Source organism: Opisthocomus hoazin, chromosome 14 (genome assembly GCF_030867145.1).
Source record: "Opisthocomus hoazin isolate bOpiHoa1 chromosome 14, bOpiHoa1.hap1, whole genome shotgun sequence".
In the NCBI taxonomy this organism is placed as follows: domain Eukaryota; kingdom Metazoa; phylum Chordata; class Aves; order Opisthocomiformes; family Opisthocomidae; genus Opisthocomus; species Opisthocomus hoazin.
This window is the reverse complement of record NC_134427.1, coordinates 3,099,832-3,116,170: the sequence shown is the minus strand read 5'-3', so window position 1 is coordinate 3,116,170 and position 16,339 is coordinate 3,099,832. Positions and strand designations below refer to the sequence as shown.

The 16,339-nt window shown below is 37.4% G+C and overlaps 1 protein-coding gene across 1 annotated transcript in view; it reads right to left on the bottom strand.

The window, feature by feature from the left end:
* The window catches only part of LOC142363111 (connector enhancer of kinase suppressor of ras 2-like), a 212,282-nt gene that overhangs the window by 33,246 nt on the left and 162,697 nt on the right, over window positions 1–16,339 (bottom strand). The window contains exons 14-16 of the mRNA XM_075435506.1: window positions 14,418–14,452; window positions 4,622–4,670; window positions 1,000–1,048 (exon numbers count right to left, since the gene is read on the bottom strand). Of these exons, the coding sequence (XP_075291621.1) occupies window positions 1,000–1,048; window positions 4,622–4,670; window positions 14,418–14,452 (133 nt within the window). The remainder of the gene's footprint in view (window positions 1–999; window positions 1,049–4,621; window positions 4,671–14,417; window positions 14,453–16,339) is intronic.

Sequence of the window (16,339 nt, the reverse complement as noted above, 5' to 3'; positions counted from 1 at the left end):
TAAACACTACTTCCTCCGTATATCTTCTGTTACTACTTTTAGCAATAGAAGGTCTATTAAATTCTGGGAATTTAACTCAATTTTTATAGTCAATATTTATAGTCAATAAAAAAGAAAGATCATCCACTTCCATAAAAATGCACATGCTTACATTTCTTCTATCCTAGATTTAACTGAACAACAATATTTTAACTTTACTGCATCCTGTTTAAAGGCACGGCACCAGGAAAATTTTTTTACCATTGTTATTTCAATACATCCTAATTGAAAAGCTTAAAATTTTAGCATGCCATGTAAATATCAATAAGAACAGGTTACTTCTTAATTATGATATCATTTTTCCTAAAAAAGACTCCGTAGGAAATTTCCTTAAAACATTAGACATTTTACTGTGAAAAATCAAGTTTATATTGCTACAAGAATTGTATTTGTCCCACAGCTGTGAAACAGTGAAGAAATTTCAATAACATCAAAATGCTATCCTTTATTCTGCAACATTCCACAACCAAGTTCTTAACATTTTGCTTTTTTTGGAATAAGATACTGTATTGTGTCTTGGTCAGGTTTAGTAGAATAAAAAACTTATATCACAATAAAAGGAAAATTTTCATAGAAAGGAGACTAAACCAACAAACAGAATAAAAAGAGCTCACTGGCCATATACTTTCATATGAATTTATTATGCTGTAACTATCTTTCATATGTTCATTATTTTAACAGTCTCAAATAGGCCCTGAATAGATAAAGAAACGAAGCAGAAGGAAATATGCAGATACTATCTTTCTTCTACATAAGTCACAGGAAATTTTACCATCGAGTCTAGCAATATTGTACCTTGCAACACATTTATTTGCCATTTTAATTTGGTATTTTACTTTGGTGTTTACTATGAAATTTAGAAATATTTGAATTAAGTTCAACTTGGGCATTTGATCCAGATCACTTATTGTCAGAGAAGTCTCATTTTCTAGTTTCAGTATGTTAACTCAAGTAAGTTACCTTTTGACCATTTTCTGCTTTTTACCCTGAGGGAAGCGTAATGGAATGACTGTAAGAAAAAAAAAAAACCATGAAAAACCAATGCAGGTAATAGTAGTAACATGAAACAGCTGGCATTCACTACCATCTCCATGGTTATCTTAGGGTTAGTTATCATAGGATCGGTTATCATAAAATCTCATATTTGTCTTTTTTCTCTTATTACCATTATAAACATCATAAAGAAGACAAATTAAAATCCCTTTTTTTCTCAGTTATTAATTACAATTGCAATCAAATCAATAAGGATTCTTTGCAAGAATGGTCATGCAGTAGTTTGAAAACTAAGGATATAAACTCATATGAATGACCTAATCAAACAATATTTGAAGCTTGTTGTAAGTATATATGAAATAGTTACACAAATATTCATTCAAAAAGGTATATGCACTACAAACTTTACAGAGTTTATGTGTAAAGTCATGTGTTCAACGACATCTTGAAGTCATGTTCTTGAACTGTTTCCAACCATATGAAACAATTAAGTCTGGCTGGTTGGTAGGTTGACAGAATAACTCTGAGGAGGAAAAAAATAAATTCTTTCTTTTGTGGCTGCATGATAAAATCGTTACAGATTCTTAAGAAAAACGTAAAAAGCATCTCATTATTTTAAAATCAGGGATACTACTTAAAGATAGTAAGGATTTCCCTCAAACATGTAATGGCTGGGGGAAAAATTAGATGTCAACACATCGAGGTAGCTGCCTGATTGGTAACTGATGATACTGCCCATTACCAGTAGAAAAACCAGCAGACCTGCACAGCATGATAAAGCAGCAGACCCAGGCAAAGGCTAGCATAGAAAGGGCCATCTTTTTCATTTTCTTGACTTTTCCTTTGTGACAGATAACACTCCGCTCAGCAGAGGGCCTAGAAAGGTGCCTCAGTCACTGACGGGGATATCTGCGTGCGACCTTAACTAGTGGCAGGACTACAGACCACTGCCTTCTCCCAACGATCACCTGCCTGCTCACCCTACCTTACTGCAGCTCCTCACCCTGCAGTCAAAAAGCAATCACGTGCTACAGAAGTCCTTAGTAACCACTATGGTACAAAATATTACATAAGTATTTAAGTGTCACAGCATTAAAATTTAAAACAACTGAGGATTATAATGAAAAAAAAAATATTTAAATTAATATTTAGGATAACGAAGGATTACAGCTTAAGCTCTATAGAAAAGCAACAGGTGAAAACAGGACTCCAACTACTGAAGAGGAATAGTTTCATTTGAAATAAAAGTGGAGGAGGGGGGAGTTGTTTTGCACGTGCACAGACCTATTTGTACCCCTGCTGCAGTTTAGCCCATTTACAGCATCGAACAGCATGGACGTTTGCTAGTGACATGCAGAAATCAGCAATTCCTGACTCCTGAGAGAGCTGGCTCAGGGAACACCAGCTCTCTGTGCTCCATTTATCTCGGGCACTTCCCCCAGTCAGTCACTGTACGAATGTTTCACAAGAATATTGTAATTCTGACAGGTGACAAGCTCTGTAAGCGTGCATGCATTGTATCGCTGTAAGACGGTACATATTCTCCACTTAACTTGATAGCTGCAAATTTATCTGTTTTGAGCACTAGGGAAGACAAAGATTAATGCTTGCTGCTGTGCTATAGGAAATGCAGTAAAAAACAGTCAGAAAATGAAAACGCAAAAGTAGGCCTGTGAGAAAGTATCAACGATCCACAGCAACATTGGGTTTTTTATTGATGTGTCGCAAGCCACAGCAGCTGTACTGGTCGGTCGTATTGTGCCAACTGGAGTTCTGTGGTGACTGTGACTGAAATGATCTGTTCAGTGTTGCTCTTTCTACATAGAAAGGCATTGGGACAGAGCAGGTGTCTGTTTCTGAAACAGAGATCACCAAATTTATCCACAATTTAGGATAAAAAAAGATAGTGATGAAATAAAACCCTATAAATAAATTACAGTTTTCATATGTGATTAAAGAACTGCAAGAAAAATGGAACAACTGGAGGATATATGCATTAGGATACTCGCTGGAAGCTGGAAACTGGTATGTATCATTCAATATGAATGCTTTAAATACCAGCACAACAAATCAAGGAGAGCTCAAAATACCAGCTCTTCTAAGAAGAGAAGTGAGCTAGTCTTCCTATGTTTTGTTTATGCACACATACAATGTGTTCAAGAAAACTAGAGAAAGTGAAAGGTTTGCAATACCTTGGGAATCAGTACTTAATTAGCACTGCTAACTTACAAGATTGAAGCTTCATACTCTGAGAGATAAAGGAGCGATAAAGGAACTAGTATATAATTAACTTTGTGGTAAACACTCCGAAGACAGTCAGAACTCGCAACTTCAAAATGACTCAGAGTTGCTATGGGAAACAGACAGATGATGTGAGAACGTACTGGGGCTGTCAGCATTGAAGTTCTCATCTCGAAACCACAACACAAAGTCGAGTGTTAAACAAAACACACATCCTCCCGCCCCAACCTAGCAAGAAGCACATCAAGGGGAAAAAAAAAGTGATAGAATTGAATCTGTGCTACATGAAGCTAAATTAATGCGCCATAATCGCAGTGTAGTAGTAGGAGTGCTGTCACAGAAGCATCAAGTGAAAAGTTGTGCTGTGTTTAAAAAATGCCCTGGAGACCAGAGATTCCGTTACCTGTCAGGATGAAGGGAACCAAGCCTGTCAATGCAAACTTGGCTGTGTGTATCTCTGCTGTTCTGAGCTTTAGGAGTTTTTGAGGAAAGCCATTAACAAGTTCCAAACGCAGCCATCGGTGCATTCACCAAAGCACACAAGTCACAGGGCCACGGTGCCGATTTCCTCACATTATACGTAGTAGGTTATTTGCAGCACCAGCACCCCTGGGAACAGGCACAGCTCCACGGGTTTTCCAGTGGAGGCAGAAGGCAAGGTAGGGGTTGGCAGACAGATGCAGCATAAACGCTGCAGAAAATGTAGTCATACATCTTCTGCTGTTACCACTGGTCTTCAGCTTCACTTTGTGAGTATTTGGGAGGTAGAATGACATCTGGCAACTTTCAAAAGCTATCTAGCACCTACTTAGTGAAAAAAGTGCTAGGTCGGAGTGAAGAAATAGGCATTCTATAAATGAAGGTTCTGTTGTTTGTCCTTGGTATGAAATATTTGTCAAAATACTAAAAAACAAAAAAGAATTTTCACTGAAAACCTTCAAAATCGGTACCACAAAAATCTTTGAAGATCTTAATCCCACATCTCTCTATCATAGTTTTTAAATAGCTTAAGAGGTTTTTAAAATTTTCTTTTCCTCTGGGGTAACCTTCCCTCCAGAGGTCCCTTCCAACCTAGACATTTCCTATCATTCTCCTCCTCAAATGTGTACATTCTTTAGAACACATACTAAGGCTCCTACTAAATTTAACCAAAAGCACTGCATACACACTGATCCGCGGTGGTTGCAGTAGCTACTTTCCTGAATATGCAAATTATTCCTAGCTTTTTATTTTCAGATGTTTCATAATATAGGCAAATCTCAAGGTCTGGGGATCTTAAGTATCTTTTAAAAACATGGCAATGAACTGAACTGTTGGGGTTTTTTGAAGTCCATTTATAAATCATTACCTTCCTCATGGATGTGCTTCCTTGACGGTCAATGGCAGAACTTGCATATCTAGGACAGAGAGAAAGAAAGATGTCACAGAAGTATGGAGAAGAAAAAAAAAAAAAAATCTGAGTAAGTAGTGCATATACACACACCCTCTACGGATTTCCAAATGTATACTTACTGGTGTCATCACGTTTCAAAGTTATTTAAAATGTAGCACTCAAAACGGGAGGCCCTTTGGAAATTTAACCATTATTTTCAATGAACAGTGCTAATATTATTAAGAAACACAAAGGCATTCTTAATGTTCTGACTTAAGAACACACAAATCATCTGAGAATGTCTGGTTCTGGTTCCATCACTGGCCTAAGAATACTCAACCCCGACCAGCTAGGATTCCAAAGCAACCAGCACCATTCCCCCCTCCTAGGGGCTGGAGCCTTAGGACATGTAAATCGTAGGTTCTTTGTGGCAGGGCTAACTTGTATTGGTGCAATTCATTCTGCATCGACAACATTTAACACAGGTATAGTGGATTCATAGTGTCCAGAATAAAATGGGAAAGAATAAGTATTTTTAAACAGGAGAAAGGCAAAAATACAAAGAAGTAAATTAGCAGTTTTATTTTAACAGTAATGTGCATTTCAGAATGTTACAGCTTACAGATACGTATTGGAACTGACATTTTGACCTTTAGGAAAGGCTCATAGGTGTTCCGTGTTGCACAGAGTTGGTTCCTTCCCATGTCATTACAGAATCAAAGGAAGGATAATGCAAATTGCTTAGTATGTGTCTTTCTTCGAGTTACTTTTTGGGTGTCTTAACTTTAGCAATATGTAAGCACACGCATAAACACCCAGACATTACTAAGTATGTAACTAGCAGGCCAAATTTGACATGACTGGCAGATCTGTTTGCCAGGTACAGAGAAAGTTGAATGTCTTCTTTCGTCCTGTTCTTTCCCCACCACCTCCTCTTTCATATTCTGGAAGCATTCAAAAACAGGAAATTCAGAAAGACCACAGCTGTTCAGCAGCTAACCAGAAAATTTAGATCAGAAAAACCGTAATATTTTTGCAGTACTGATATCCTAGCAGCATCTTCGTGGCTGGCAAACAAGGGATGCAGCAGGTATATTTGCTATAGGAAGCACGGTGACCATTTTCCATGGGCCCAGAAACAACCCTAACGTAAAGAACAGAAACTCGTAGCAGCAAAATGAACACCAAGTAAGCTTTCTCAAACTAACTTCAATGTAGGCTCCGACTGCTGCTACACTTCAGTCGTTATGCTTTTTAACATCAATATCTCTGTATTACAAAGACTCGCATCCAGTCGCAGAAAGGCTGTTGCAGAGCACAGTTTGAAGTTGTAAATCCCTGGAAAAGGTCCAGGCAAAGTTTCACCTTTCTGGAGATGTGTGATTAGTGTCCTGACACAGCAGTACTGCAAAACATTCTAGGTTAGGAAGGGAAAAGCCTGAGAGAGTCCCTGTTCTGTAGGCCCGTCTGGGAATTTTTCACCTATCAAGGGGGTATTTTCAGCATAGCTTTCTCATATAAATACAATGCGTACAATAATTTGTCTCTACGTAGTTAGTAGCAGTTGTATTTCTAAATCCTTTTGAAACACTACAGTAGTGAAGGCTGTGAGGTAGGTACAGACATAGCAGTGGTCCTCCAAAATCTTTAATAGCGTACGGCTCCGATTCCTTAGGACTGAAGAGGACAGAGGGAAGCTGAAAAGAAACTCATCTACCTGGCTCTCAGGGCAACTGCGGGCAATGTTGTGGAGGTTTATGAACTCAGGAGTGTTCTGAAGAGACTAAATAGGGAATAAATACTCAATGTCTCCTTGAATAAAATGGCTATAGAAGTTATATAAAATTAGCAGCTAGCTTCTTTTTTTTTGAACCTTCATTCATTACACTCAATTAAAATTCTTGGTATTCACAACTACCTGCAGCAAAGCGTTCCATAACATTTTGCTACAGGATGCCGTGGATACCAAAAATTTACACAGACTTTAAAGTGCAAAAATACTGTCTATGGTATATCTGAGCTTTCTCCTGGAGTTCTCTAAAGGCCAGAGAACAAAGCAGGGAAGCATAACCCGAAGCCTTTCCTTGTACAACTACAAACAGTATTGGCCATTGATGGAAACAGGATACTGCATCAGGGTCAGCTTTGTCTGATCTAGCACAGAACTCCTTAGACACACAATTTCCCCTCGTGTTTTCAAAAGTAAGAAAAATGAAAAGTGGAGAAACCTTAAAAATGTGAATGTTTTTGCATAAATAGAAAAGGAGTGCAAGAATGGGGAAGGAATTGAGTGGAAAAATTAAAAAGGAATAAAAGGATTATGGACATTTTTAACATATTCACAAATTCTGTTGGTCATAATAATAATAATAATAAATCTGTCAAGTCAGCAAGACAGGAAGTGGCATTTTCTTACTTGAGGATTTCCACTGTTATGAGAAATCAAATTTACCAGTAGAAACAACTACTGTGCTGTCAGTTAACAGCATCCATCAGTCCTGAGTCAAAGGAAAATTCGAGACTGCAGTGAAAAGATGGGATGCGTAACATTAAAATTAAAATCATAAAAGTTAATAGGCAAGACTTAGAAGTCGTGAGCTGTCTGTAGATTACGAGGATTGAAAGAAACAACTGAAAACCAAAAAAGTTCAACTTACAACATTTGGCAAAGGAATGGACAGACGCCCAAACCGCTGCAAGGCGGATTCTGTCATTAACGCTCCGTTTCTGTCTGCCCATGAGAATGCCAGAAACGCACTTTGATCCTGCTGGGCATTCCCCCCGCCTCAATTTCTGGTCTGTTTCGTTAATCCCGGCTTTGACCCATCTGGAAAGTGTCAGTTTCGATGCTTCCATTCTGCCTCTCAGCCAATATACGATACGAATAATACATCTGTGTTTTTATCGGAAAAGTCCTTAGTCAAGTTTTATTTGCTTCCATGCAAACACAATAATGCATCTCCTTACAGTAATCACAGACTCTTACCAGCAAAGATATTGCAAAGTTATAGAAGCAGTCTGCAATCACGCTTTTGAAAGCTCTTCAAAAGTTGGCATCTTATGGAAAGTCAGGAGTGGGTATTCTAATGTACAATGAACTGAATTTTTTATTTGGGAACAGTTTTCAACAGTCTGTAGGAGTTTGCTGGGTTTTTAAAAAAGATTTTATGTCTATCAAATACCCCTCCCCAAATCTAACTACTCCTCAAATATTCAGATCTACAGATCACAGAAGAAATATTGATCTTTTTTTTCTCTTTCAACAAGTAAACGATCTGTGCAAAAGTACCAGAACCAATTGATTTAGACATAGAGAAACGCTAGTGTGTTGTCTCTTCTGGCTGAAACACCCTGTGTCATATTTGGTTGAGTTATTCCTCGCCTTTCTGTTTAGGAAAACAGCTGTTACGGAAGTGAAAGGGAAAAGAATGAAGGGGGGAAGAGGGAAGGCATGTGCAGTGATACAGTTATAGTGGCCTGGACTGATATTTCTCAATTCAATTAAACAGTTGATCTTCTACTGAGCGCTCACTTGCTTGTTCATGTATAACACAGTTTCTGAAACAAACTGCAGAGTCTAGAAAAAGGAGGACCAATCACTTATGAGTAACTTATACCAATTCAAAAACCAATAAGCAGTCAAACAATTATTTCAGGATGTTTGCAGAAACATTCATTGCATAATCTGACACAGAAAAGGGCAAAATACTAAGCAAATAACTGCAAAAGTTTAAATGAAATGTGTAATAAAGCCCATCCTAGAATACTCATTCTCTGATACAATTTTCTTCAAATGGATTTCTGAGGTATTCCTATTTGACAGAAACATAAAGGACTTCAGCAATGTCTATTCTGAGTTTCGATATGCACTGCCTAGCTGTGTGTCATATACTGGAAGATCTATGGATAAAAAGGTTGTTTCCCTCCTCATCCATTCTTCAGAACTTTGACTAAATTAGATGTTCTAAGCAAACTGAAACAAATATAAAAAGAGAAGAAGTAGTAAAGAAATACAGGCACTAAGAAGCAAGCACAGATTAAGGTTAAATACAGTCTGTCTCTGATCTCAGTGCTGGATGCTTACTGACTCCGTATTCAATCAGAGTGCTGATGCTGAGCGTAGAGCGAATGTTAAAGGTTAACACGAATGAGCTAAAAAAAGATGGAAACGACTTTGACCTAGGTGGAAGCAAAACACTGAGAATTTACAGGACTTGAGTAGGTGTGGTAACTTCCAACGCGCTGCTTAGAGGACATGCAAATGAAGTGCGAGGCTAGTGGCAAGACTTGTAATCAGGATTTCAAATAAGGAACGGTGCTATATGATTAGAAAACAGTGATAATGAATCTCTAGAAAACAAATTGGAACAGAATAACCTACGAGTACGAGGGACAGCATAACTAATATGTTCCAGTTTCATGTGTTTGATAAAAGCTGGAAGAATCATAATGTGAAGACATATCTGGTAAAAGATGTTTAATGAATGCTGAGAATCGTCACCTAGCAAATACTGAATATCTGAAATCAGCAGTGTAGCTGCATACACCTCTGCCCTTTTGCTATCAGAGTATTATATCCATTTAAGAGCACCACTGTTATTCTGAGTATCCTGAATTTTCTGTTCATACAAAAATTCTTCTTATAGGCAACAGAAGTGACTTGCTCTTTCTTTGCTAAACAAGTATCACTAAACAAGTGCAGCCGTGAATACCACCTCCACGTTGACACTCATCCCTCTTTTCCTTTTGAGGAACGTGTTTTCATTTTCTGCCATAATAAAATAACAACACATCTTTAATTGCCCCATAAACTTTAGTAAGAAATAGTGTTTTATCTTGTAAAATTTATAGAATATCTACTGAAAACAAGGACTGACTTAAACCAGCTGCATAGAAATTAAGCATCCCTTGATCACGTAAGCAATGCTCAGAAAGAAGATCAAATAAAATAACTCTTACACATTATCAGTGCTCTTAATTATAACATCCCAATTCTCTATTACCTTCAGAGTCATTAAATCCATCACTAAATGCGAGTTATAACTGTATCAGAACAAACTCATGTATCTTATTAGATTGCTATCATTTTGGCTTCTCCACTGGTGACAGGATACAGATAATAAATCCCAGTGAGTGAATACAGTCTAGAAACAAGAATAATTACTTTGAGTGTTACTTAGCTTTCACCTCCTCTTTGTTATCTGTAATAGTTACAGTCTATATTGTTGACTTTTTTTAAGGTCCTACTCTGGCAGTAATGGATAGGATGATAAACTAGAAGTACCATAAAATGATTCTAGTTAAAACAAACTGATAATATATATTTACCATTGATTAAATGATAATTTTAGATACTTATAATTTATTTGATTTGTATTTATTTGACAAAACAGAAATCCAAACGTATTTTGACTATTCCAATTTGCAATAATTTTTAAATTTAATTTATAAAGGTTTCCAGTAGGTGAAAAAAAGAAGACTGCCAGAATTTACTGATGGAACAGCGATAACTGGGTATAGATTGCTGGGTGGTGTAGTTCGTGTTCTGTCACGGTACAACATGCTCTGAGCATTCTGACTGGGACCTATGTGGAGTGTCCAGATTGATGCAATGCCTTGAAAAATATACTGCTTGTCCCTGCTGCCATTGGATACTTAAAAGCATACGGTGATTCGAAACACAGAGAGCTTGAGAAACAACTCTATTGGTCCACAACAGCGGTGAACAACTAGAAAATGGCACCTATCATCCTGCTCTCTTTCTCTTGGCAAATACTTGGGACGTACATTTCTAGATACAAGGGGCATGCAAAGCTCTCTTCAGCTTTCATGTCTCAAATTCTGAATTACTTCAAGTGCAATCTGGTTGCAGCTCAGAGTCAAGGCCACCATAATCGAGCAAAAAAAAAAAAAGTTTAGCATATTAGAAAATATATTTGTGCAGAAAAGTATTGTAGGTACAATGTGAAATCTCTTCATGGCTGTTCACAAGAACACCTACGTAGCAATTTGGATTCATCTTCTGGTCACAGGAATGCATTTACAACCACCATGCCTGGATTAATGATTTAGTTTATTAGAACCTCTATAGCTTATGTAACGTATTCCTGTCACAGCAAGTAAATTCTTACTGCAAATTAATTATTGAGTATTTGGTAGTGAGATTTGAAATCCCTTCTCAGCTCCATGCTGGCTCAGCACTACGCTACAGGCTGTTACCTGATACTTCAGTATCAGCCGCTCAGTTCGGATGCATCCGTACTGTTCTGCAGCCACTGCAAGACAGCTGTAGCTGGGCATGCAAACTTGACAAAACAATGTCAAGACTAAAAGTTATTTTCAAAATATTTATCTCTTCTTACCTCTGCAGCATTAAGCACAATGAAAAAAAAATTCCAAAGCATGCCACTGCGGGCATGATTAAAACATCTTTAAGCATTAATATTTAAGAAGATGAAACATGTTGTGAAAAAGAACCTGAGCAGCATTTTCACGTGGAAACTAAGTGCAAATAGTCATAAAAACTGTTTCTTCAATGAGCAGTTGTGCAATGCGTGAACAATGCAATTCTTTTCTGGCTTGTCTTTCCCTTGCAGGCCTGCGCAGTTAGTAATCAGAGTAAGATCTTCCAACCCAAGGTCTCCGTAATGATGTCACGGTTAAATTACGCATGCATATCTTGAATCCACAGATGTCAAGGTTTCCTATCACTAGAAAAAAATCTCTCCAAAAGTGAAATGAAGATCAGAGAGCACAGTGAGCACTGCTAAGCCGATAGTCAGATGTTTGTTCACAAAAAAGCTGCAGCAGGGATTACGTTAGATACCCCTTACCAATTTCTCATTCGTGAAATGATAACAAACAGGGTAAATCGCTTCCAGTAGACAGGAAAACAAATAGCTGCCTCTTCAGGAAGCATTTAATGTAGCTTGCCTTCCTAAAACCTCAGAACACTCGCAGGTTTAGTGATTTCACCTCCAATTGCAGAGTGTAATTTCCTAAATCATGACACCTGCTCAGAAGGAGAGCGTCACAACTTGCCTGCGGCTGCCCTACTTTTCTAGCCACGAGACTGCTTAAAAGTAGAGCTTATATCTTCTGCAGTGGTCGGAGAGGGGCACAGTTTAATGTGTGAGTGGCAGTATCTTCTAACGAAGGGTGTGGGTGCTCTGCCTGGATGGGGAACAGCTAGCCCTCTGCGTAGGGCTGGGCCAAAGATGTGATGCAGATGTGCCAAAAGAGTTTGGAAGAAATCAGAGTTGTAAAGCAGAAATACCTAGCTTTTATTCTGCTCAAGGCTAAAAAGAAAAAGCTGCTAGACTTGCTTTACGTTTTACTCATCTGACAAGTTTAAAAGCCAGATACTCATAGTAACATTCTGTAGTCTCAAAATTTGTCACGTAGCTGCTAGTGTTTGGGGTATAAATTCCCTGCAGCCTGTGGTACATCCCACTATGTGCAAAAAGCATCTTTCTTCTGTTTTATGGCTCTTTTTCTTTTTTTTTTTTTAAAAAATGCAATCATATCACATTAACTGTATAGTTCTCTATGCAGTTTATGAGGATAATGCTATTTCACCCAAATATGTGAATCTATCCACATAGTTTGTCTCCAGCTCCCCAAAACCTAACTATATGTGATGAAAATCTTCTACAGAGTCCATCTCAGCTAATTTTAAGCTGAAATACTTTTGTTTTAAGCTGTTTAAATCACTTAAAAGAAGGTTATTAGGAACAAAAACGTAAAAATCTGCCTCTTTTAAAACATTTTTTAACATATTGAAAAGATATAAGATGGTCATGTTTGGACCTGAAATTTAAAATGTGTGGGAGAAGGATTAGGAAAGGGAGAGTCATTCTGTAAAAGAATATGAAAGAATAGCCTTTTGCTACGAAAGTTTGCCAAAATTTCATCAAGTCATATGTCCCTGGAAAATATCTCTTGGCAGATGCCCTGTAGACTTGTGTCCTGTCCACCAAGGACATTCCATCTGGATGGAAATGTCCCTGCCAAACGGAGCATGGACAATCCAGTCAGAATAATTCAGCTGTAGGAAGAACAAAATTCCTTTGCAAGTCTTCCTTGCGACTGCACCAAGCTATGGGTGTGGAGAAGGAAGACAAAAAAGGGATGAGAATTATGACTTTTTTTTTTCCTGTGATTTCTTTCTGTTGCAGAAAGTCAAGTAGGAAAGACCTGAGGTAGGGAGCAGCCGTACTGGAATGAAGGAGGGTCAGAAAAGGGAGTGACAAAAGGTAAAGCGAAACAAGTGTGAGGGAAGAACGGGACAGCAGCACCTGGCATGACAGAGTTGGGACACTAACCGAGAGCAGCAAGCACATAAGATTTACAGAAAACAGTTAATTCTGAAAACTCCAGTGTACGAGTTAAGAGCCAAAGGAGAAATCCAGTTGTTACTTACAAAGAAACTGCGAATGACACACTTCTTCCCCCCACGTAATCCCTGCCTCATACCGGATGGATGCTGCTTTGGCTCTGAAATGGGACTAAATGCCAAGTGGGACTACATTTAGTTATTGCAGAAATAAGAATCTATATTTAGCTGATGTAATGAATAATGAGGTAATGGACGACTACAATGGCGGCAATGGAAACACAAGACTGTCTTTTATAGAATTTCACCCTAGAAAAAGTCTGTCAAACTCCATCTTGACCTCACTCTCATCTGTGAGAGCAGTGCTACTCACTGTAGTTGAGCACCATTTGAAACGTGCACAGCACCCTGCAACTGGGGAAACACCAGTGAATTCTTACTGTTACAACTGCCTTTGAAGTGACCAGAGATGTAAGAGGTAAAAATGCTGACAGTCCTGAAAAATCAGACATGAGGGGACTTGTATTCAGTGATCAACAACTAATGTCGTTGTACCTAAGACTTCTAGCTGTAATGTAGTAGTATTTATATCACTGAAGAAAATCATCATCAATTGTAAATCCTTTAGGTTGGTGAAGGCACCCTATTACTCATTATTTTATATTCAGCACATAGTTTAGCTTTTTAAATAGGCTTAGGTCATATACAGTATGAAAAGATGTAAAAAAAAAAAATAAATTAGCCGTATTAACAGATTCCTGTTAAGGTTAATTATGGCATTCTATGATACCCAAGTATCTGTTATTTCAAACTTATTCTTTTAATATGACTTATTGGATGCAACTAGAATATGAACATACTTCATCAGATGAACCGCAAAGGAAACAAAGACAAAATCACTAAATCACTATCTCATTCATTAGAATTAGTTGACTAAATTAAACTGTAAGGGACAAACTGAAGTCTTCTTTGTTAGTACTTATCAAATATGAGCCACAAATACAAACAATAACTTTTGTACAGACTGAATTAGCATTTAGATGTTAATTAAAAAATTCTGCCTGTTATTTGCAAAAATCATGCTAGACTTGCGTTATGTTTTTCATCCTCAGCGTGATTCTGAAATACTAAATTTCAACAGTAAAAAAAAAGGATGGGGGAAAATCTGCTATGTTGTAGTAGCATAAATTTTCCCCTAGTAATCTTTAATAAAATTACATCTGAAGTATTTTTTCAACCTTTGTAATAGTTATATTTGATGTAGTTAGCAAATGAAAGTTGTGACATTTACTAAATGATGATACTAATGCTTTTCTCACTAAACCCTGAAAACCTATTCCTCAAACGTTGCAACTAAATTTCTAAAAGTAAACAAGTAAATATAATTCATAGATAAGTGATGTATATGTTTAAATACAGAATAACAGAAGTAATTACCTTTCAGTATCTCCGCTGACTGTGTCCCCTGCTCTCTGTAGAAGAAAAACAAATCGTATTAAGCACGACTAAAGACTAGACTTCCTTGGTGCACTCAATATAGCAGTATCTGCAGCGAGAGGTGTCACAGAAGCAAACCACAGTAGTCATTCTGTAACTCTAAGGAAAAGGAAATGGAAAATTTGTTTCAATTTCTTACTAAATGTTATCTCACAATGAAGATGATGTTTAAAGCAACTGGCACCTTATAATATGTTTTCAGATGCTGTATGATAGTGATCAAAGCTCCTCAAAAGAAGGGAGCTAAAAATGTATTAGAATGTCAATGTTTGTAAAAACTGTTAATATTTGAAAGGGAGTTTAAGTGTAAAGGACATATATTACAATCTAGAGTACAGAATTTCAAAAGAATGAACTGTAGAGGATTTAAAGAACAGTGATGAGCCTGTCATCAAAACTTTCTTTAATGTCATTCTTACAGACCTTTACATAACTTCATTTACTACACTGGTTATTTGCCTGAGGTTTGGAAATGAACGTGTCTTTTAGTTGTGAGTGATTTAGGATTAAAAATAAAATCTTCAGGTTGTTTTTGTAATTTAAACCAAGCTTTATCATGGAGAAGTTTTCCCACAGCTAATAAACAGTTTCTCATCTTGAAATTACAAAAATGTATGTTTTAAAATTAATGTATGTTTGTTTATGAATGTAGAAATTCATGCTTGAAAAAAAAATCTTTTACTCTAAATGTTTTCTGAATAGCCAAATGGGAAACAGATTTTTTTTTTTTTTTGGAAGTATAATGTTTGTGTTTTGATATCGCTACTTTATGTCTACTGCAAGATATTCGATCACAGATAACTTCAGAGCACTGTTACAAAACGGACACACACGTTGCAGATGTAGAAGACAGGAAGGCTGCAGGGTCTGTTTAACCACATGGGCTGTGACACAGCTCTGTTCCAACAGCACGCGCTGCAGAGACAACCTTACAACGTTCAGGGGACAAGCATGCATTTTGCCACCTCGTCCTTCACATCTCCCCCTGGTGTATCCATATACAGAATCACTTACCAGCTTTTACCATGCCATTTCGACTACAGATAATAAATGATTTGCCACCTGAAGCAGGCAAAAACCCTTAAGGGATCAAGTTACCCTGGTAATAACTAGGAAGTTTGGAGGGGATTGATGATAGCACAGTAATATTAAAACATCCAAGGAGTCTTGTTCATCACTTGCTTGCATCTAGTAAGATTAGACTAGTTATCTAACCTAAGATCAGAAAGACATTTTCCCCTGAGCGGGACCATGTAGATCTACACAACTACTTTTTCTTCTTTTCTCCTAAGCATTCCTGTTATCCAAAGCATTCCTCCTGTCCAGAGGAGAATCAGCCTGCTGCAGGAATATGGTGAACATACGGTAGGTTATTAATGGCAAAGGTTTATTTCCAAACTATCAAGAATATGAGGGTACTGACAGCCTACATAAAGTCACTAAATCAGTATATGAAGTTTCATAATCATCACTGTAATGATCATAGGGCTGAAAATTAAAGGATGCTGAGCACTCTTCCTGATTTTGCAGCTGGTACATTCTGTGACTTGCTCATGTTTTGAATAAAAGTTTGCTGCAGTTAACCCCCACTCAAGCCAGAGAACATGTCATAGCAAAACTGTCTACAATATAACACAAATGATACGCACTTTAAAGTTTTCACTTATGTAGCCTTTCCTGTCTCTTACCTTCCACAATAATTAGGACGTTACATACTTTACGAGTAGCTCTTGTTGCTGCATTAAATCCTACTCAGTACTAAAAAAATTGCCTTTTACTTGTTCTGGTAGTTGATTCAACTAAAATATCCTAGGAAATGTGAGTATCAGAGGTGCTTACCACTCAAACAAGATTATCTTAGC